Here is a 23,525-nt window from a genome sequence, read left to right on the forward strand (position 1 = left end):
CTGTTCAAATTATGTACACCTCATTTCATTTTAAAGAGAATGGAAAATTGAGCAGAAAGGTTTCATTCCGTTAATTCTCATCCATCTTTATTGTTTATGCTAGAACATGCGTGTTTTTAAAAACATGAGCTAGCAAATCTTTGTCAGCCATTGGATATTTCATTGTATTTACTGAGTAACAAAGTTACCAATTTCCATCTCACCATTACACTCTAAATGTTTGTACCATGTCAACATATTCAAATACAATTAATAAATAATACTGTTGAAATCCTCCTTACAGGTAACTGAACAGATATTTTCACTCTATAGAGAAGATGAATTCTGTGAAATATTCAATTTCGTTTTTATAAAGTACAGTATTGGTTGCATGGTTGCTTAAAGATCAACTTGTATTTCATTATGAAGCTCTGTGAAAATGATGAAAAGAGATTTTTCATCCCGCTCACCTCTGGAATCAGAATTTAGTTGTACATCCAAAAGAAGAAAAAACACATTTAGTCCAAAATGTACAATTAATCATTAATTCTAAACCTCATCTGATTGTTATTCCATTTAAATGAGCAAGCAAAATGATAATGTTAAGTTGCTAGCTGCCTCATGGCAGAAAACAGAAATAACCTCTCCTGTCGTTTTCTCTTGTCCAGATGATTTGTACAAAAGAGGGGGAATTTAATGAGGACAGTAACTTAACAGAGAATAAAAATAATAAAGAAATTTTGTTTAATATGTGTTATTTACACATCTGACTTGCCAAAAGAACTGATTGAAAAGGTTTAATTCATGTTAATTCTAAAGTCTACACAGATCTGGAGAATTGTTTTGCCTATTTACTGTAGGCTGTTTGTTTGAGTGATTAAATCTCAATAGCTATAATTGTGATCTACATATCTTGATGTCTTTTCATACTTTCATTTAATACAATAATAAAATTTTAGCCCTTTCAGTCTCCAGATTCTGGGTACTCACTGTTATTTTACTGAATGTGCCCTATGAATACACTGCATTTATTCATCTCAATGTTTACTTACTGGGAAATTCTTTGTTTGAAAAGGAAGTATATTGTATTAATGCAGCTCGCAGACATGAATAGCGCAATGGCTGCCGGAAGAATAATCAGACGGAAAATGGGAAAAGACAGCACACTGGACTATTTCATTTATGATAAAATACTCTGAGAATTTGTAATATCAATTTCTCTATGTCTACTACAATCCTATGCACCCACTTCTAAAGTGAAAGACACACTACCCAGGAAACGGTCAGTTGGGGAGTCGTTGATGATGCCCTTGCCATTTAGTTTGCATTGAACATGTAGTTGGGTGTCATACTGGACTCTAGCGAAGCGCACAGCCACTAGTGGTGAAGAGTAGTTTACCTGTTTGCAAAAAATGGTGAAAAAACATCCCAGTGTTACTATTATTGTGCCCACTGTGAAATGAATGTGGAATTCAAATAAAAACATTTGAAATACAGTCACTTACGTGTCTCAGTTTCCCATAGTAAGGGTAATAACGCAAGTTAAAAATATTTTTTGGAAAGAACTCGACTTCTCCGAGGCCTTCAGTGGACCCTTTCTGGAAAAACATTGAAGAAAGGTCTAAGACTGTCACAGTTTAATGACAAAAGAAATTGGATTATACTGTGCATTATTAGATTGTTTGATCAAGCTGCACAATTGTCAACAGAGTTATTCTTATACATTACAAACTGATCGTGTTAGTCATTCATTTTTACCTTTACTCCACATGTAACATTTACTGAAGTGCCTTGACCAGGCAGGTACCCAAGAATCTGTCAGAATAACAAGAAAACATTTTTTAAACAACTGACATACTACCTAACTAACCAATAAGAGTGGCCTGATTACATAACAGATTGCACACTTAAGAGACAGGATGGCCACAAGATGGCACTAGAGCTATCATGCTTAGTTTGTCCTTTGTTTTTTGTGGATGGGGTACCAGCCTGTCGCCCAAATTACAACCCAAAAAAACCCAAAATATTTTCTACATTCCAAACTATTACTATCTTACCCGATTCATTTTAAGGATGATGCAGGGTTTTCCCTTTGAGTAGCCAAAATCTCGGTCCTGCAGGCCGGAGCACTCCCCCAGCCAGGACCTCTTAAACTGACATGCCTTTCGCTCTGCACTCTCCTCCAAGTCATCCTGCATGAAATAAGTATTTCTTTCGCATACAATGTTGCGCCTTTCCTGAACTGTATCGTCATAGGCTGGACAAGGCAGTGGCGGGAAACAGTGATAAAAGGGATGGAAAAGGGAAAAAAATGAAAGAGAAAAAGAGAGACCATAAATTAACCCAACAATGGCAGTTGCCCAGCCTGGCCTCTACAACTTACAGGCTAACACAAAAAGTGGGGCCCCAGCCTCACTGAGTAGATACTCTGAGTGCACAGAAGGGTTTCCCCTCCTTGTCAGTATTTCTATAGACAGCAGGATTTGGTAAAGAGTGTGCAGGACCAATTTGAATCTGCGCCCGATGTACAGAAAAACTTATCTTCCCTTTTAAAGACTGTTAGACCAAACTCAATAACCTTAGTTATTCTCTCACACAGGACTTACATTTCAGATGGGCTTCCAGTGATTTTGCATACTTCTTCCATGAGCTGCGGTCAGAGGCGTTAAAAGCAATGTCAAACCCATGAGCTACATCTACATGAGGGGACATTGTCATACCTGCCAGTTAAAACAGACGATTAGGGTTAGTGTTTTCTGTTACCTCTGAAACTCAGTGAAAATACAGGAAAGATAATACTGAAATCGTGTATTGGAATATACTTGCACATTTTAAATAATTTCCCTCATATACACAGTAATTAGTTTAAATAGTAATACATACATTCATACTTTTTTGAACATTTGCAAAGTAAAAGGGAGGATCATTCCCACCTGGTGGCATCACCCTGTCATTGTAGGTAGGAGCATAGGGGCTAATTGACCACATCAGGCAGCACATACAGCCAGCAAACATGGCTGCCAGGAAAATGTATAATGCAGAGTAAAAGAGCAGAATAAGGCCTGAAAAAAGACAGAATAACAGTGAATAAATAAGACAAATTTCCTTGTAGAAAAACTGATTTTAAAATCTAAAAATCTTTTATAAACAGAAAGCAAAATGGCAAACCACTGCTATAACCTTAACACTATTTTTGTCTAAGAATCAAAATCTCACACAGAAACATATGAATGTAGTTTCCATTCAATTAACCATTCAAATATACTTTCAATTGTACAAGACCCTCTCTTTTGCCATTAATCATTCTGTAAGACTCACTGACCCAGCATTAATGAGCTAACCTCTTGACTCGGTTTTCAGGAAACAAATTTGAATGAAACTTATCAAATGCGACCTGACAAATATGGAAAGCAGCCCCTGTTCTTTAATTTTCAATTAAGAATCAATTAACAGTTAACCAAATGGGATGTGTCCTCAAATTAAATGGCTTTTGCTGTGCAGACAATTTCCCAGGGACTAGTTGTAGCCTGTCTTGTGTCCCCCAGCCACAAAGGCCTTTCTGTTTGAGCCTAGTGAAAATTCTCCCAGATGTCCTTTCACTTAGGAACACAGTGAACCTCCGGTTGCCATCATAGTGACGGTCTTTTGCAGCCATAGAGAGCCACGGCCAGCTCCAAGGAGCCCGATCACCCCATTCTGGCATTGTGAGGCCTCTGCACTCTCCTTTCATGGGGCACGCATCGTAGCACTCCAGCAGCCCCTCCCCTGTTCTAAGGAAGACTACGGCTGTTTATTTAAACCACCTCGACAGCACATTCCCCATCATATCATGTCCATGTAAAGCGTGGAGATGTTTAATCGAGACAAACAGTGTCTGCACTCCATACAGCTTCAAAATGGGATCAGTGCATTGACATTTTCCTATGCTATGTTTTCATATTACTGTTTAGAGTACTCGTCCTGGTGGGAATTTAGTATGTTGCTTAGCAACGGGCCAGTTAGCACCACTGATTGGCTGCTCTGTCATCGCTGACTCGTCGGACCTCTTCAGGAAATGTTTGCTGCCAAGAAAGTTCTGAGCATGGACAAAAAACACACTGCTGCACTATATGTTAGGTTGCACTGTGGATCTCAGAGCATGTTGGAAAAGATCTGGGGGTCAAGGGGGCTTTGGGAAAGAAGGAGAGGAAAGCACGGTAGGGGTAACTGGAATGTGATCCCAGGCCAGCAAAGGGACTGTGACATTCGCTCTCCCACTGAGGACCATTCCCCAGGCAGTCTGTTTTTGTCAAGATGTCTCTAAGCTATTGTGCACCTATGTAAACACTAAGTTTGGACATGCACACCCACACACTCGTACCCACAGTGACAGTTTGTACATACACACACACACACACACACAATTTCTCTCTAAGTTAGCAGTGGCAAAATACCGAAGAGGCACAATTCTGCCCCCCTCTTGTCTTCTCCTCACCCCCTCAACTCATTCCCGCTACAAATAACTCCACTAAAAATGGAAAATAATGAGCAAAAACAATAGTCTCACTTGACAGAGCTTTGGCGATGAGACAGAACATCACTAATTGAACACTTCGTTTACGGTCCAAGTAAAATTTGGATGCACTCCCTCACCCATACACAAGTACACTTTGTTTGGTCATTGAAACTTCTGGTGTACATTCACATACAGCTCTTTCTTGATACTCACTCCAACTCTTCCCTGAGCGACCCATAAACTCCTTAGTCTCTGAGTTCCACAGGTATGTCTTTACGTCATCGATTTTCTCATGCAGTGTCCTCTTGGGCTTTGGCTTGGGCTTCCATTTCTCAAAGTTGAGGTCATCCTGCTCCAGAGGCTGATGTTCTACCAGTCCTTCCTGTTCCACTTCCATGGCCTCGGCTAGTTCATGTTTATGAATTGATCCTGCGCGCTAACGATAAAGTGGAAAGTTAAATTAGTACTCACAATTACACTTCTGTTAACCACATCTATTGAAACGATCAAGTATTGTACGCTAGACAGGAGAGGACCCCTGCAAGTAACATTTTAAAACACATTTTAACTTACATAAAATTATCCAATGATCTCACAAAAGGTAAGGCAAGTGGAAGACAAATATTTATGGTCAAAACACTGACAAGCAAGAGCAGGATCTCATTCAGTGTGAATGAAAGACGTTTCACAATCCCATTCCCACTGATGTATGAGAGGACTGAAGGCGGAGAGGACACACACTCGCTGACCCATGATGGGAGATCTAACCTCTCACAGCTGCACTAGATCTGCAGGGTCACTCTCCAGCCAGATGTTACAGACTCATTCTCAATATCAAGGCATGAGTAAAATATACTTCTAAAAACTTTAAAGTGCATGCTGAAAACCACACTGGTGCCATAAACCTTTATGGACATTACCCGTTTTTTTATGTTAATTAACTTATTTTTGATATTATTGAATTGTTAATTGTCTATTTCTACTTGATCTAACTCTAAAATGTGTTTTGTTGGTGTTACCTAATATATTCAGGTTTTATCTCATATCAAAACAGTTATTTTAGATGATAACACATGAAGCACGTTCTTGGGTTAGCATTTTTTTTTTTTTTTTTTTTTTCAGTGTACAGTAATTTCAATTAATATTTTTCTGTGTCGCTGAACCTAAATGATGACGGGCTGGTTGCACACTCTTCAAATTTTGACACCTAAACACCTGAACCTTAGACTGGTGCATTATGGTTATATCATTGAGCAATTAGTTGAGAGGAACAGAGACTTGCCAGTTTTGAAACTTTGTCTTCCAGGAGTAGATCCTCTGCCCCTCCCGCGGTAGAGTCGCGCTCCATGATCTCTCACTGAAAAATAAAGGTACTTGTTAAACCAATGACATATACATGCGATCCAAGCGATTTACTCTGTGATTTCCGTTCCTCAAATAAAGTCTGTAGCAGTCCGAGAACGTAATATATGTATATATATGCTTTTTTTTTTTTTTTTTTTTTTTTTATTTGGTCAAGAAGATGCCTTGAATTTCATTGAGTTTTCCCCTTATAACGGATGTCGGGCGCGAGGGAGCTTCTTGTTACGAGTCGAGCATCATAGTGAATGGAGTTGAGCTGGAGGGAGAAAGTGCGGGTGGGATACAAAGTGGAGGGCTTTTTCTTTTTTCCTTTTTTTTTTTTTTCCCCCTTTTGGCAGCAGCTTCCTTTGGTGTTGTGTGGAATTCTGCACACGCACACCACTCAGCCTCATTGTCTGTTGATTCAAGCTCTATGCAAAGACCCACAGCATTATGAGTTTCTGTCCTGATCTACATTTGTCGTTCTCAATCAATAAGAACTGCATCAGCAACCACATTAGAACTGTGAGGTTTAGTGCGCAGAAATCTTTCACTAAACAATCACCATTGGCTCACTGGGCTGTTGAGCTGGAGAGACAGTACACGCGTACTACATAATGCTGTAAAGTGACAAACGCAAAATTCTGACATATGGGTTAGCTTTGGTGTTTGTTGTTGGCAAACGTGTAATAAATTAAGATAATGGTCGAATGCTTAATATTTGTACTCATGTCACGTTTAGCTCTTGGACCCGCTGATTTTTTTTTAACCTGAAAAGAACTCGCGTCATGGAAAATTCGGTCTTGTCTGGTTCTTTCTGCTTTCTTTGGTGGAGAAGAGCTGGTCATTTAAAGACCATCCATGACTGAAACTACAGCCGAGCAAATACAATCATTTACTATGCGACAAAAGCTTTTTTGTCTAAGTATATAGATCGCTGTAGACCCAGATAGAATGTCACGTTTAATTTAGGCTGCTTGGTTGTTTGAAAGTCATGGGCTTACTTTAATTTAATTACATTTACTTATCTGAACTAACTTTAAATCTGCGGGTATAGTACAGCCACTTTCTGGCAACAGAATAGTGCAAGAATGTTTAAAACCAACAGTAAAAAGTTAATCACTTTGGCTCATGGTGTTTAATCTCACCTTTTTAGTACCTGCATCACATCAGCAATTATTATGTGTGTGATAGCAGGAATTATTAATATGCCTAATCGTTAAGACCGTGGGGACCAGGAGGATACTGTTTGAAAAGGAGGACTGCCAATTATGTGTATCTCATGCGCGTGAATAAAAATACACAAAAGCCTAGCCTAAATATGCATTCAATCATCACCAGAACATATGAAAGTTTAGGGATTTGAAGAAAAATTATTTCTCTTCTGAAAATTCAAAATCTAACATTTTGTTTGTTTGTTCACACACTAGCCAGATGGTGGCGCACATTCATTACTTTCACATAGATTCGGGGCGGTAATTGTAGCAGGGAAAGCTTGCAACTACACTTCATTTTTTATAGATAAAATAACAAATATCTGGTTTTAAAGGAATAGTTCACCCCAAAATGAAAATTCTCTCACAATTCACCCTAATGCCATACCAGGTGTGTTTGAATTTCTTTCTTCTGCTGAACACAAATGAAGATTTTTTTTTTTTTTTTTTTTAGAAGAATAGCATATTTCAGCTCTGTTGGTCCTCATAATGCAAATGAATAGGTACCACATTTTTGAAGCTCCAAAATGCACATAAAAGCAGCATAAAAGAAATCCATAAACTTCCAGTGGTTAAATCCATGTCTTCAGAAGTGATATGATAGGTGTGGGTGAGAAACAGATATTGAGATTTATAGTAAAAAAGGACTTAAATATTTATCTGTTTCTCACCCACACTTATCATATGGCTTCTGAAGACATGAATTTAACCACTGGAGTCTTATGAATTACTTTTCTGCTGCCTTTATATGCTTAGTGAGCTTCACAATTTTGGTAGGCTACATTCACTTGCATTGTAAGGACCAGCAGAGCTGAGATATTCTTCTAAAAAATCTTAATTTGTGTTTAGCAGAAGAAAGTCATACACATCTGGGATGGCATGAGGGTGAGTAAATGATGAGACAATTTTTGGGTGAACTGTTCCTCATGGTGCCCACTCAAACTATAGTTTGTTTTCTTTGAATAGTCTGTAATGAGACCGAGTTTAAAATCAAATCAAATCACTTTATTGTCACTCACTCAACCATATACACAAGCAGGGTTGGGGAGTAACGGAATACATGTAACGGGATTACATATTTTAAATACAAAATATAAGTAACTGTATTCCACTACAGTTACAATTTAAATAATTGGTAATTAGAATACAGTTACATTCAAAAAGCATTTTGATTATTGAAGAGATTATTTTGCATTTTATTGTCATTTGTTTAATTTAATATTTAGTCCTTTCAGATGGAAAACATTTATACATATAAATGATGCGATCCAAAGTGCATTTGAACAGCGGTGAAACACTTTCTTATGATGTGTTACATTCATACAAGCAGACAGAGAAGTAAGTTTGAAATAAGTTTGGAGCAGAAGAAATAGAAATAAATCTTGTGTAAATTGTCAGCTTTACGCTAAGATAAAATGCTATTTCTAGCCATTTTACATGCACATGACACCATGCACAATCATATTTTTTTATCAAGAAAATTCATGTTGGATCATCATTTCTTTTTTCTAGTAAGACCTCTGATATTAGGGCAAAAATCATATTCTTGATAATAATTATTGTATTGTTTTCCTGTAAAAATATCTAAAAATCCTTAAAACAAGATCAATTTGATTTATCTTGTTTTAGAAACAACACTACATAAGATATTTAGGTTTTTCAGAGAATGTATTTTTAACATGTGTATTTAGTCTTTCTGTACTGGCAGAGTTTTTATAGTCAAAACGAGTGAAAAAAATCAACCAGTGCTGAAGAAGTAATCCAAAGTATTTAGAATACATTACTAACCTTGAGTAATCTAATGGAATACATTACAAATGACATTTTACAGCATGTATTCTGTAATCTGTGAAATACATTTCAAAAGTAACCCCCCCAACCCTGTACACAAGTGCAACAGTGGGTGAAAGTCTTGGGTGCAGTTCCGAGCAACATAGCAGTCACGACAGTGATGAGACATATGCCAATCTACAATAAACATCAGATTTACACAACACAATTTACAAAACTAATATACACATAATTACACATAACACAATATACAAATAATAATATACAATTTACAGTATACAATACACACAATATAGAATACACAGTAGGATAAAATAAAAATAATATATATAAAATATACAGTAGGTTGTATAGTGTTGTATTGACTGACATTCAGGCTGTCGGTTGATAGTCAGTTGCCAGTGTGTTAAGAGAAAATATAATTTATGACAGTCCAGTGTGAGATTAATAAAGTGCAGTGCTGATGTATATTGATCGTGAGAGATCAAGAGTTCAAAAGTCTCTCTTTAGGAGTGTGTCAGTACTTGAACAATTATTGCAAAGAGCTTTCTTGTGTACAGTGCAGCTGCTGGTAAGTATTTGTAAACAGTTTTCAAACAAACACATTGCTGCTGACCCACAGGAGACGACAGCGAGCGGTTCTGCCATGCGCATGCGCACTGCGGTGCACCGTGCGGCGCAGCGGCTCTCCTTTTGGGAGAAGGGATGAGGGCAGCGGATTTACGAACACAGATGCTGATGAGAGAACCACGACAATACGGCGGACGCATGGTCTCAGAGAATGCCACGGCAAGCCAAGAGTTTCCATTCATTAACTCTGAGGAAAGGCATCTTTGTCTCATCGACTAGGTTCTTTGTTTTTGAATTGAAGTCATAACTGCGGCTAATGCTGCATGTCCTCACATTAAAATGCCAGCGGGGCTGAATGCGCAAGGCAGCGGCATACCTACTTCAGACACGATGGGTAAGTACAAGGTCAATGGCATTCACTGCGCCCACGGTCGCGAAGAGCAGCATTTTTCGTACTTATTACAATAGGCTGGCAGGAAAGAGGAATAAACGTCCCGTAACCTACATTACTGCATGTACCCAACAAATGTCAATGTAACATTGATTGATTACTTATATGAAAATATACACTATCAATCAACCTTATGTGGAATATTATTTGTATGCGGTCTGTCTTGATTGTAAAATGGTGTTTTGTTCAGTTGTAGAAAAACGTAATATTACATCACCTGCATTTATCTGGGTTTCTGGGTTGTGGCTGTGCCTTTGCTATGAACATGCAATCTGTTTACATCGTTAAATAGCACTTTTAGGCTTGATTTTCCCAAAATGTATGTATTTTAGTGTGATTAAAATGAAAGAGTGAATATTCATTTGTTGGCAAAGGAAACAGCGTGTTGTGTGGCATATTCATACTTAATTTTCTTTCACAGGGTCATTTAAAAGGAGGAAAAGAAAGTCCATCATTGTAACGGTGATGCTCCTTATTGTGTCCATACTTATCCTGGTCTTTGGGCTGGCCGCTACTACTAGGACACAAAACATCACCGTTGGTGGCTATTATCCAGGAGTCATTGTAAGTATGCCAGTTTTGTTCATAGCCACGCTTAGACCAGAATGCAAACCATTGTGTCAGTCTATAAATGGGTTTGGGAAGAGTATTGAGGGGAGGAAAAGGCTGTTTATTTTTTCCCATTTACTCTGACCACAGCGGTAAAGGATGGCCGTTACCTCATAACTGTGTGTCAGATTTGAGGAAGCTCATTCCATTCGTTATTCAAGAGCAAATCTTGTACTGTTCGCACTCCAAGAGAAGCATGCAAGCTTAAGTAACAACCAACCAAGAACATTTTGTAACAGGTGTTCACTGGTATTCTTTAGGGATTGGCTGTTTTGAAATTCTATATGATAGTCAGTGACATGGCCAGTTTTCATTTACAGCTTTTAACTTGACCCTTGACAACACACCATAAAATAAACAATACTACTGTGAGTGGAAAACAAAAGGCTTTGTGGGAATGAGCAGCTTGTTTGTGGAATCTTAATTGAGTGTCTAAGACCTTTGCAATATGTTTGCCTTTTTGCACAACTATAGTGACAGTGTTTCACCCTGTGACATTTTCAGCTTGGCTTCGGGTCCTTTCTCGGAATCATTGGCGCCCATTTAATAGAGAATAAGAGGCAGATGGTAAGAAGTCTTTCATTACACTGCTCATCTCAGTTTCTGTGCTTTTGCATTCCATTATCCAGTTGACATTTTTTATAAAACAAAATCAGATTTTCTTTTGAGGGTACTAACAAACACATTTTCAAGAATGAGCTTCTTGTTTTTAGTGGTGTCATAATGGCAGAAATGGCTCACAGGTTTTAGTTCAGATAGCAGGGCATGGTGCAGGGCTTGTGGTGAGATGCAACCAGAAATAGCTCAGTGTAAGGGGAGAGGGATGGATGTCCAGGCAGGAATGTTCAAAAGTCATTGCTGTGCAGAGGGAATAGGAGGTGCCACAATCCAAATAAAGAATGCATGAGGACAGCATGGCAGGCGAGATTATAGATGCACAGGGACACTTATTGCTGGTCAAATCCAGGATACACATTCCACCCTTGGATTGTAAATGATTAGAATATAAACACAGTGGGCCAAATGTCTGAGCCCACAATGAAAATCTGAAATCATTTAAATCTGGAAATAAACAGAATGTTTAAGGATTTTGAACAATTTTAACCATGGAAAAGATATGAGGCAAAATGAAGAATAAATATTTAAGATTCGGCATTATTTAAAGGTCACTGATCAAGTGCAGGCTTGTTTGTGACAATGATCATGTTAACTTTTACAAACGGTCAGATTTCCTTCTTTGGAACATTCTGAAATTATGCTGGGATAACATAGAATATCAGGTTTTGCACAACATTCAAAGTCCATGCCAACTTGAGCTATAATTAAAGCAAACAGGGACCAAATATTAAGATATTCTAAAATTCAAGTCAGGTTTTTACAAAAATTTCTATTCTGATCATATTATTTGTAATTATTATTTTTTTTTTTTTTATTAAATTAGAAAAATGCAAAATTGAAATATTTTCACTAGTGGACTTTTGAGTATTCAGGAAAGATTTCAACATTTTAACATATGTATTTATTTATATAATATATGTAAAGAATGAAACATGAAATGGCCATTTATCAAATATGGACAGCAAAAAAAAAATTTTTTTAATGAAAACTTTCACTATCGTCAGTTTTACTCAATCCTCCCATGTATATATTATTTAAAAAATTAATGAAACCAAGAGAACTTGTATTAACTGAGTAAATTTAATACATTTGCATTAGGACAACATGAATATTCTTTGTGTGGTTAACTGAAACTGGGCAGAGGATTTCTAGTTCCCAGCATGCTTTGCATGGGACTCAACAGGGAGAGTAAATGTTAAAATTAAGTGTTATTTTATGTCTTTGTGCATAAATATGAATGTAAAAGAAGGAGACTTGTGAGACTTGGGGGTTACTGTCATGGTGAAGAGTGGAGCTTGAGCCTAGGTTGAGGACAAATACATATTAAATATTCTAGATATTGCTTTATCCATTGAGCAATTGCTGTACAAATGATAGCATAGTGACCAAGAGTGCTTCACAAATGAAAGGCAGCAGCCTAGTAAGGCTGTGTCCTTCCTAAACCAGTCCTTCTGAGGCTGCAGGCTAGGCTCCTCCTCAGCATTCAGCACTATGAATGAGAAAGTCTAGTAAGTCCGCATGGCTACGTTATAAAGGTTTTCACCCCCGTGGTCACGGTGTGAAAATTCCGAAATAGTTGTAGAAATGGAGGAAGCCACCAGGAGGGTGCACATCCATTTGATTTGTTTTCCAGTATTTTCTTTAAAAAAAAATCTGAATTGTGCAAAGGATTGTGGGTGATTGAAGGCCACGAAGGATGCACCTGACACATCCTTCCAAATAATCTGAACAAAGGCTGCGAAACGAGGCTGCCTTCCAAGTGTCCTCACCATTGAGATGGCCTTTGACAGTGCTTAATGACGTGGCAGCCGAGACATCCAGCCTAACTAGGCTGCAGCCTTCTGATTGAGAAGCAACACAAGTTGCACTCAGTAGTGCTTCCCACCAGCATGTATTTAGCATGCTAGCATTTCCTGTCACTAGCTAGCATATCAGTAAAAAAGTTTTTTGAATTTTTTGAGTTTGAGTTATTTTGACATGTTACATTTTGTTGGATGTACTTGATTCAGTTAGGTTCCCTGTATTTATATATTTAAGTTGAAATTACATGGTAATTTTAATTTAAGTGGGAAACTATTTTTTTTTTTTCAAACATATGGAACCACTGTCCATGACTGAATCAAGTTCAGCCAACAATTTTTTTTTTTTGAGTGTTTACAATGCATAACACCAAGGCCTCTTAGCTGCAAAGTGCCTTGGATTGCAGACAGGATGGAGCAACATGTATCTAAATCCTATGGGAGGTGGTGAAAAGGCAGGGAAAGCACTCCCTGAAAAGATCTGACCAGACCACACTAAGTCCCCTGACAAACACATCTACATGTTAGACACAAGTTCAGTCTGTGGCTGTAGACATTAGTCAGGAAATCTTATATAGGCATAGTGCCCCAAGTGTGATTACACATGTATTGAGCTATCAGAGCAGGTGCATAAGTAGTCCTGTGCAGCCTGTTGAGCAGTTGACCTTGCTGTTTTGCTTACAGCTGGTGGCCTCCATTGTCTTCATCAGCTTTGGTGTGGTGGCTGCCTTCTGTTGTGCTATTGTGGACGGAGTCTTTGCTGCAAGACATATAGTAAGTTCTTCCATACCATGTATCAATGCATGTTCAAAGATATTAATTGCTGTTGAAGCTCTATATTTTTTGTTTCAAAGGACCTCAGACCTCTATATGCTGGCCGATGTGAATATTATTCCAGTGGAACCTCATTTGATTTAGATGTGAGTCGGTCGCTACCTTGAAGTACTCTCTTTAACTTATAGTAACCCATTTCCTTTGAATTTAAAGGAAAGGAACACCCTGCATGAACTATATATTGAGATCTTTCAGAATGCACATCTGTCCCACAGGTCCACTGTCAAACTGCATCTCGGGTCTCCTGTAACCTGCGTGTGAAGAGCAACACCTGCTACTGCTGTGACCTTTACAACTGTGGCAAGTATGTGTGTTTGAACAAATCCCATTTGGATTACTCCCTCTAATATCTTCTGCAAAAAGGGCAGATCTGAAAAAACTGCTATCTTTGTTTGACCTTGTTTAAGTTATGGTTTATATTTGCTTGTATGGTGTGTGCTTCCCCCCCCCAAAATTCAGCTCTGTTCGAAAGAACATTTGTGTTTATTTATGTTTCAGAGAGCATCCTCTTATGGGACTTCAGAATAAAGATGTTTTGAAAAAATTTAGGAAATCCTCCATGATTTGGAAGTAGGTCTTTCCACTTTTAGTCCCTCACGGTCATTCACAGCCCATTATTTGTTGTTGCTAAACTACTGAGTGTGGCTGTGTACAGTTACTGTACCTAACGTACAGTTACATAACTGATGAAATGAAAGAAAACTTTATTTTCCATTCTCTGGTTCCTCTTTCAGAGGTGAGGAAAGAGGCAGCAACAGTTTAGTTTAAGAGTTAAGCACAGTAGACAGTGGGTTTAACAAAGGGTATTGGATATAAACTCAGCAAAAAAAGAAATGTCTCTTTTTTAGGACGCTGTATTTTAAAGATCATTTTGTAAAAATTCAAATAACTTTACAGATCTTTATTTTAAAGGGTTTAAACAATGTTTTCCGATGCTTGTTTAATGAACCATAAACAATTAATGAACATGCACCTGTGGAACGGTCATTAAGACACTAACAGCTTACAGATGGTAGGCAATTACTGTCACAGTTATAAAAAACTTAAGACACTAAAGAGACCTTTCTACTAACTCTGAAAAACACCAATAGAAAGATGCCCAGGGTCCCTGCTCATCTGCGTGAACATGCCTTAGGAATGCTGCATGGAGGCATGAGGAATGCAGATGTGGCCAGGGCAATAAATTGCAATGTCTGTACTGTGAGACGTCTAAGACAGCGCTACAGTGACACAGAAAGGACAGCTGATCGTCCTCGCAGTGGCAGACTATGTGTAACAACACCTGCACAGGATCAGTACATCCGAATATCACACCTGCGGTATAGGTACAGGATAGCAACAATAACTGCCTGAGTTACACCAGGAATGCACAATCCCTCCATCAGTGCTCAGACTGTCCGTAATAGGCTGAGAGAGGTTGGACTGAGGGCTTGTAGGCCTGTTGTAAGGCAGGTCCTTACCAGACATCATCAGCAACAACGTCGCATATGGGCACAAACCCACCTTCGCTGGGCCAGACTGGAAAGGCAAAAAGTGCTTTTCACTGACGAGTCGGGGTTTTGTCTCACCAGGGGTGATGGTCAGACTCGTGTTTATCGTCGAAGGAATGCACGTTACACCGAGGCCTGTACTCTGGAGCGGGAATGATTTGGAGGAGGAGGGTCCGTCATGATCTGGGGCAGTGTGTCACAGCATCATCGGACTGAGCTTGTTGTCATTGCAGGCAATCTCAATGCTGTGCGTTACAGGGAAGACATCCTCCTCCCTCATGTGGTACCCCTCCTGCAGGCTCATCCTGACATGACCCTCCAGCATGACAATGCCACCAGCCATACTGCTCGTTCATACAGCCAGCCTGGATCTCAATCCCATTGAGCACATCTGGGACCTGTCGGATCGGAGGGTGAGGGCTAGGGCCATTCCCCCCAGAAATGTCCGGGAACTTGCAAGTGCCTTGGTGGAAGAGTGGGGTAACATCTCACAGCAAGAACTGGCAAATCTGGTGCAGTCCATGAGGAGGAGATTCAATGCAGCTGGTGGCCACACCAGATACTGACAGTTACTTTTGATTTTGACCCCCCCCCCCCCACCCCTTTGTTCAGGGACACATTATTCCATTTCTGTTAGTCACATGTCTGTGAAACTTGTTAAGTTTATGTCTTAGTTGTTGAATCTTTTTATGTTCATACAAATATTTATACATGATACATTTTCTGAAAATAAAAGCAGTTGAAAGTGAGAGGACGTTTCTTTTTTTGCTGAGTTTATTTATCCATTTCATGCTCTTCTTAAAAGTGATGTGCACTGGTATGCAAAAGTTTTTGTTCTATTTTATTGCATGAACCTCTGTTTCTCATGTCATGCTTTACCGTTTTTTTTGTTGCTCTGCCTGTCACCAATGTGTTTCTGTTTCCTTTTATTAATCTTTTGCAATAACTCTTTTCTTTGCACTCTCTCTTAACCAATGTAGTCGAGTGGAGCTGCGAGGTGGGTACCATGAGTACACAGAGGTGCGGAGCTGCCAGGATGTTGTGCACCTTTACCACCTGCTGTGGTCTGCTACTATCCTCAACATTGTTGCTCTGTTTCTGGGCATCATCACAGCAGCAGTCCTGGGGGGCTTCAAGGACATGGTAAGCTTGAAATGCACAGCAAAACACTTTTTGTATGATGTAGACAGACAGACAGACAGACAGACAGGCCTGGCTCTTGCCAGCTTTGTTAGGGTGGGCTGGGAGATGTTATAGGTGGGCATTTGGGAAATGAGCTTCTCAGATTACCAGTGCTTATTTTCATCTCTGGAGAGAATATGCCTAGATGATACAGATTAGTTTTTTTTTCTATAACTACACTACATAAGCCTACAGTATAATAGTTCTGTGAAAGGTGTCAGGTTCCCAATACTCTTGTTGAGTTTTTATTTATTGTCGGATCCTGTCATCTGTCTTTGTTTTGGTTTTGGTCTTGTGTGTGTTTTTCTCCTTGTGTCTCTTGTCTTGACCCCCGACCCTCGTTTGCCTTGTTATTTGTAAATTGGCCCCACCTGCCCTCCTCGTTTGCCTCCTGATTTCAAACCCCCTCCCCCCACCCCCCATCCACCTTATTTTTCAGCGTAATTAGGGCGCTGCCATTATCAACCTTGAATGTGGACCTTTTTCTGTATTAGCCACCTCCAGCCATTTTAGAGATACAAAATGCTAATTTATACTGCCCTATATTGCAGGCTGGCAATACATGTGATCATATTATTACCATTCATTATTCTTTTCATGAACACCTTGGTTTGTAACGCATAGTTGTACCGTTTATCGCATTTTGCAACCATGTTATCACACGCTGTAGCACAGGCAGAATGAATAAGTGAGGTAAAGTTGGTTGCAAGTTCGATATTCCTTGGATATTCGCTTATGGTGTTTAAGGGACTGTCTGAAAACTCCAAACACTGTGCTAAACTTGCATGTTCTATCCTGAAAAACACTGCTATTGGGGCTTACTGACTTACTACAGATGAGATTATTACAGTATGCTTCATCATATGAGTACAATAATACATTATTTTAGGAAAAAAACACCAAAATGTTATTTTCACATTCTAAAGGTTGTAATAAGCTGCAATTGGACAGACTGACTTACTACAGGTTAGATTATTACAGTATGCCTCATCATATGGGTACAGTAATAAATTATTTTAGAAAAAAAATCCCCACAATTCAACAAAACACTTTTTTCATATTCCAAATGTTTTAGTAAGCTTCTATTGGACAGACTGACTTACTACAGGTATGATTACAACTGTACGTCCTATCATTTGTGCACAGTAATAAATTATTTTAGAAAAAATTCCCCAAAATGTTTTTCACATTCCAGATGTTGTAGTAACTTCCCAGTGGATAGACAGACTTACTATAGGTGAGCTTTTTACAGTAAGTTTAATAATTTGAGTACAGTATTCGATTATTTTAGAAATAATTCCCCAAAATGTTTTTTCACATTCCAAAAGTTGTAGTACCTTCCCAGTGAATAGAATGACTTACAACAGGTGAGATTCTTACAGTAAGTTTTATAATATGTGTACAGTCATAAATCATTTTAGAAAAAAAAAAAAATAACCAAAATGCTTTTTTCACATTCCAATGGTTGTAGTAAGTTCCCAGTGGATAGACTTATTTACTACAGGTTAGATTTCCCAGCACTTGCAATTAAACAAATGCAGTATTCAATTAAAGAAAAAAAGAAACACCAAAATTAATCTTAAATGACATTTGCAAATTTTAAAGGATGTATGCCCACTTGTGCAAGGTCACTTTTGAGCCTGGGTTGAGTTTAATGTTTTTATATACAGTATAGTGTTTGTTTATGCTTGTTACGTGGAACAACACCTCTATGGCTGGAGTGTTTTTCTTACAAACAATGAAAGAACAGTCTAATCCTTATACACCCTTAACCTCCCTGGGCATGCTCCTCTATGAGACCAGGTTACCTGGAAGCCTAGCCTTTAGCTTCTGTCATTTAGGTGAATTTCTGTATTTTTTTATTTATTTTTTAAAACATAACTGACCACTGTATTCATATTATCGTACTTACTGTAAAAATCACCTGTAGTAAGTCTGTCTATCGACTGGGAACTTTCTACAACTCTTGGAATGTGAAAAAAGCATTTTGGTTTCAAAAATAATTGAATACTATATTAATATAATTGGACTTAATGTAAAAGTCTCACATGTAGTAAGTCCTTCTATCCACTGGGAAGTTACTACAACTTTTTTTTATGTGAAAAAAAAAAAAAAAACATTTTGGTGAATTTTGGGGATTTGTTTTTCTAAAATAATTTATTACTGTACATATACAGTTGTGCTCAAAAGTTGTGCATACCCTGGCAGAAATTATGAAATTTTGGCATAGATTTTTTAAAATATGACTGATCATGCAAAAAAACTGTCTTTTATTTGAGGATAGTGATCATATGAAGCCATTTATTATCACATAGTTGTTTGGCTCCTTTTTAAATCATAATGATAACAGAAATCACCCAAATGGCCCTGATCAAAGGTTTACATACCCTTGAATGTTTGGCCTTGTTACAGACACACAAGGTGACACACACACAGGTTTAAATGGCAATTGAAGGTTAATTTCCCACACCTGTGGCTTTTTAAATTGCAGTTAGTGTCTGTGTATAAATAGTCAATGAGTTTGTTAGCTCTCACGTGGATGCACTGAGCAGGCTAGATACTGAGCCATGGGGAGCAGAAAAGAAATGCCAAAAGACCTGCGTAACAAGGTAATGGAACTTTATAAAGAAGGAAAAGGATATAAAAAGATATCCAAAGCCTTGAAAATGCCAGTCAGTACTGTTCAATCACTTATTAAAAGTGGAAAATTCAGGGATCTCTTGATACCAAGCCAAGGTCAGGTAGACCAAGAAAGATTTCAGCCACAACTGCCAGAAGAATTGTTCGGGATACAAAGAAAAGCCCACAGGTAACCTCAGGTGAAATACAGGCTGCTCTGGAAAAAGACGGTGTGGTTGTTTCAAGGAGCACAATACGACGATACTTGAACAAAAATGAGCTGCATGGTCGAGTTGCCAGAAAGAAGCCTTTACTGCGCCAATGCCACAAAAAAGCCCGGTTACAATATGCCCGACAACACCTTGACACACCTCATAGCTTCTGGCACACAGTAATTTGGAGTGACGAGACCAAAATAGAGCTTTATGGTCACAACCATAAGCGCTATGTTTGGAGAGGGGTCAGCAAGGCCTATAGTGAAAAGAATACCATCCCCACTGTGAAGCATGGTGGTGGCTCACTGATGTTTTGGGGGTGTGTGAGCTCTAAAGGCATGGGGAATCTTGTGAAAATTGATGGCAAGATGAATGCAGCATGTTATCAGAAAATACTGGCAGACAATTTGCATTCTTCTGCATGAAAGCTGTGCATGGGACGCACTTGGACTTTCCAGCACGACAATGACCCTAAGCACAAGGCCAAGTTGACCCTCCAGTGGTTACAGCAGAAAAAGGTGAAGGTTCTGGAGTGGCCATCACAGTCTCCTGACCATAATATCATCGAGCCACTCTGGGGAGATCTCAAATGTGCGGTTCATGCAAGACGACCAAAGAATTTGCATGACCTGGAGGCATTTTGCCAAGACAAATGGGCAGCTATACCACCTGCAAGAATTTGGGGCCTCATAGACAGCTATTACAAAAGACTGCACGCTGTCATTGATGCTAAAGGGGGCAATACACAGTATTAAGAACTAAGGGTATGCAGCTTTTTGAACAGGGGTCATTACATTTTTTTTTTGTTGCCATGTTTTGTTTTATGATTGTGCCATTCTGGATATGCTACAGCTGAAGATGAATCCCATAAGAAATAAAATAAATGTGTTTTGCCTGCTCACTCATGTTTTCTTTAAAAATGGTACATATATTACCAATTCTCCAAGGGTATGCAAACTTTTGAGCACAACTGTATAATTAATGAGTTAATGTAAAAATCTCAATTGTAGTAAGTCATTCTATCCACTGGTAAGTTACTACAACTTTTGGTATGTGGAAAAAAAACATTTTGGTGAAGTTCTTTCAAAAATAATCGAGGACTGTATTCATATAATTGGACTTGCTGTAAAAATCTCACATGTAGTAAGTCTGTCCATCCACTGGGAACTTACTACAACTTCTGGAATGTGTAAAAAGCATTTTGGTTATCTTTTTTTTATTTTTATTTTTTTCTAAAATAGTTGAATGCTGTAATGTTTAACTTAATGGGTGGATTTTTCAGACGGTCCCTTACGAACGTTAGGCAATTAAATGGTTACAGGCATAATTCTGCAGCTACAGCATTCGTTGTCTGTTCTGAGTATGATGTTTTATGCCCGTATAGTACAGTTATATACTCTTTAACCTAAGAGTGTAAATTAAAACTTTGTACGTTTATCACTTGCAGAGAGCGCGGGTAAGAGTAACCGAATGTCCAATGAATAACGAACTTCAAACCAACTTTACCCCGCTGAATAAATGAGAGATCAGGCGCTGAAATGCTCAGCTCAGTCTGTAATAACAGCTACTGCAAACTTACACAACAAGGAGAGAGAGAGAAAGAGAGAGGTAGAAAGGGAGCAGAAAGCCGCTGGGATAATGTTGCTTTAACTTTATTTGCCTTAAAACTGCATCTTGTTTTATTTTGGCAAAATAATAAACGCATTATTCTCTCATTTTTTTGTCAGAGAATATTTCCACTTTTTTACGGTGTATATAGACACACAGATCTTGCATTCAGCATGGCTTATGAAACATTGCGTTTGGAAATAAATAAATAAACGCATCATTAGAGGTTTCGCTGATAAAAATATGAATATGGAGACAAGAAACACGGCATCGTCACACTCTCAGTAAAGTAAGAAGCAGATTTTATTATTGTCGCTTCAATAAAACACACAGCAACAAGTGAATGATCTACTTTCTCTTTTACTATAAATGCTGATGTTAGAAAATTATCCAACATTGGCATTTAATTCTGCTGCACATCCTGTGGTTGTGTGATAGTTTATAAGACCATATCACTAAATTCTGGTCTTATTATCCTTCTAGATATTTGCATTGCGGTCAATGACAGCGGAACTTTGTCACATTTGGCGGTGTTATGAGAAATCGAGTCCCCCCCATTGATATATATAGAATTGGATCGCTGGCAGGAGTTGCGTGACGCCATGCGAGAGTCAGACGTGTGAACAGCGAGCTCTGCGCACTTTGCTAGTTTTTCATTCTTTTTGTGTCCTAAACCGGTGAGATTCGATACACTTTGTTTCATAACTGTTCTATGAAGAAAATATGTCAAAGAACCGATGGAGGCGAAATTCTCTGAGTTGGTTACAAGATTGTCGGATGTTGAGAAACAGATCGATTATCTGGAGTCATCGGAGAGGGAATTAGCTGCTAATCCACTAGCGACCAAGGCAGATTTGCAGTGCATCTGGGAAAAGTTGGAAGACATTGACTCAAGGAATGCAAGAAACTCTTACATCAACAGAAGATTGCTTTTGCACTGATGTCTCCACCGCCACGGGTGCAACCGGGAAGCCTGGGCCAGTCTGTCGGAGTGAGCCGAGTCGCGTCCAAGACCGGTGTCCAGTAATGGAGGTGGAGACGTGGATTCGGGTCCCCGACATGCTACAGTCTGCCCCCAGTCGAGCAGGGACGCACAGGATACCGGTAAAAATTAAGGGGTGTACATAACAAGCCCTGGTGGATTCGGGGCTGTAATCAAACTTCGATCCACCACGGCTTGGTTCATGATGGGGCTTTGGGTGCAAAACACAAGGTGATGGTGAGGTGTGTGCACGGAGATGTTCACAAATATCCGGTAGTGACCACCATCATTCAATTTCGGGGGTAAAGCATAGAGTGGAGGCCGTGGTTAATTCCCATCTCACCCATCCACTAATTCTGGGAACAATTTGGCCGGGGTTTAAAAGATTATTATTATTTTTTTCGATTAACAATTTTTATTGATTCACATATATGTAACTCATAAGACAAAACATATATACATAGAATCAAACTTAACCCCAGCTATTACCCCTCCCAATCCCACCCTAATCCCAACAACATAACAGTGGTCCCAAATGACACAGACACACACATGCACAAAAAATAAAATAAATAAATAAACAGATAAACTCAACAACAATAACCACATATCCACAAATGGCAAATATCCGCCCCATTTCTCCATGAACACTTTATACCTCCCTGTTCCTCTGAATGTTACTTCCTCAAAGGCCGCCACCCTTCCCATCTCCGAGCACCACTCCTGAAAAGAGGGCGCTCCAGCCAACCTCCAGCCCCTCGAAATGATCTGCCTTGCGATCATGACACCAGTCAAGATCCAACTCTTTATGTGTCTACTTTCAATGTCAATGACCACCCATCACCCAAGATACAGAGTCTGCGGCAGAATGATACCTGAATGCCTAACACATCGTACACCAGACTCTGCACCTTTAACCAAAACTTTTGAATTTCAACACACCCCCAAAAGACATGGGTTATATCTCCATCCGCTGATTGGCATCGCCAGCAGGTGGGTGTGTCTTTAAGACCAAGCCTATACAATTCAGAGGGGGTCCAATAGAACCGATGTAAAATCTTGAATTGTATAAGGTGCACCCTTGCATCTCTAGATGCAGTTTTTATGTTTTTTAAAATCCTAGCCCATGCTCCCTCCACCAATTCTAAGTTTAAATCTTTCTCCCATAATCTCTTGAGAGTGGTTGAAACTCCGTCTCCCAGACACTGAATTAGCAGGGAGTAATACACTGATGCCTCATGACCTTTTCCAAAAGCAGAAATCACCTCTCCTAGAGTATCTGCTGCTTTAGGGGGGTGTATGCTATTCCCAAAAATAGTACAGAGCAAGTGGCGTAGCTGAAGATACCTAAAAAACTGAGATCTGGGGATCCCAAAATATTGAACCAAATTTTCAAAAGGATCTCATCACACCACTCTCATAAAGATCACTGAGTGTATTAACCCCCCTCGCAATCCACTCTGACCAACAAAAAGGGGACTTATTAATGCATAGTTTGGGGTTTAGCCATAGGCTCGAGGCAACATTTAAATAAATATCAGAATTTAACACTCTGGACACTTTTGTCCATACTGAGTTCAAATGTGAAATAACGGGGTGTGATTTAACTTCTCTGGTTAGATTGGCAGAAAGGATTTGCAATGGCAAAATAGGGGCAAGAACTTCTTGTTCAATGCAGAACCAGGGAGGGGCTCTTTCAGCTGGAAGTGACCAATGAGCCAAATGTCT

The 23,525-nt window shown here is 39.0% G+C and overlaps 2 protein-coding genes across 3 annotated transcripts in view; one reads left to right on the forward strand and one right to left on the reverse strand.

The window, feature by feature from the left end:
• Positions 1–70: 70 nt before the first annotated feature.
• Positions 71–6,100, reverse strand: atp1b4 (ATPase Na+/K+ transporting subunit beta 4). Its single transcript, XM_051657884.1, has 8 exons — positions 5,757–6,100; positions 4,688–4,910; positions 2,913–3,041; positions 2,586–2,699; positions 2,037–2,236; positions 1,738–1,794; positions 1,485–1,577; positions 71–1,378 (listed from the first exon to the last, which is right to left on the reverse strand). Exons 1-8 carry the CDS (start codon positions 5,820–5,822, stop codon positions 1,217–1,219), a joined length of 1,044 nt encoding a protein of 347 aa, XP_051513844.1. The 5' UTR covers positions 5,823–6,100; the 3' UTR covers positions 71–1,216.
• Positions 6,101–9,501: 3,401 nt separating this feature from the next.
• The window catches only part of tmem255a (transmembrane protein 255A), a 36,295-nt gene continuing 22,271 nt past the window's right edge, over positions 9,502–23,525 (forward strand). The window contains exons 1-8 of one of the 2 annotated variants that reach the window (XM_051657885.1): positions 9,502–9,784; positions 10,263–10,405; positions 10,955–11,017; positions 13,552–13,641; positions 13,722–13,787; positions 13,917–14,005; positions 14,200–14,271; positions 16,172–16,334. In XM_051657885.1, coding sequence (XP_051513845.1) covers positions 9,730–9,784; positions 10,263–10,405; positions 10,955–11,017; positions 13,552–13,641; positions 13,722–13,787; positions 13,917–14,005; positions 14,200–14,271; positions 16,172–16,334 — 741 coding nt within the window. In that variant the 5' untranslated portion in view covers positions 9,502–9,729. The remainder of the gene's footprint in view (positions 9,785–10,262; positions 10,406–10,954; positions 11,018–13,551; positions 13,642–13,721; positions 13,788–13,916; positions 14,006–14,199; positions 14,272–16,171; positions 16,335–23,525) is intronic. The other variant, XM_051657886.1, reaches the window with a different exon arrangement.

The sequence above is a fragment of the Myxocyprinus asiaticus genome, chromosome 27 (genome assembly GCF_019703515.2).
Source record: "Myxocyprinus asiaticus isolate MX2 ecotype Aquarium Trade chromosome 27, UBuf_Myxa_2, whole genome shotgun sequence".
NCBI lineage: Eukaryota > Metazoa > Chordata > Actinopteri > Cypriniformes > Catostomidae > Myxocyprinus > Myxocyprinus asiaticus.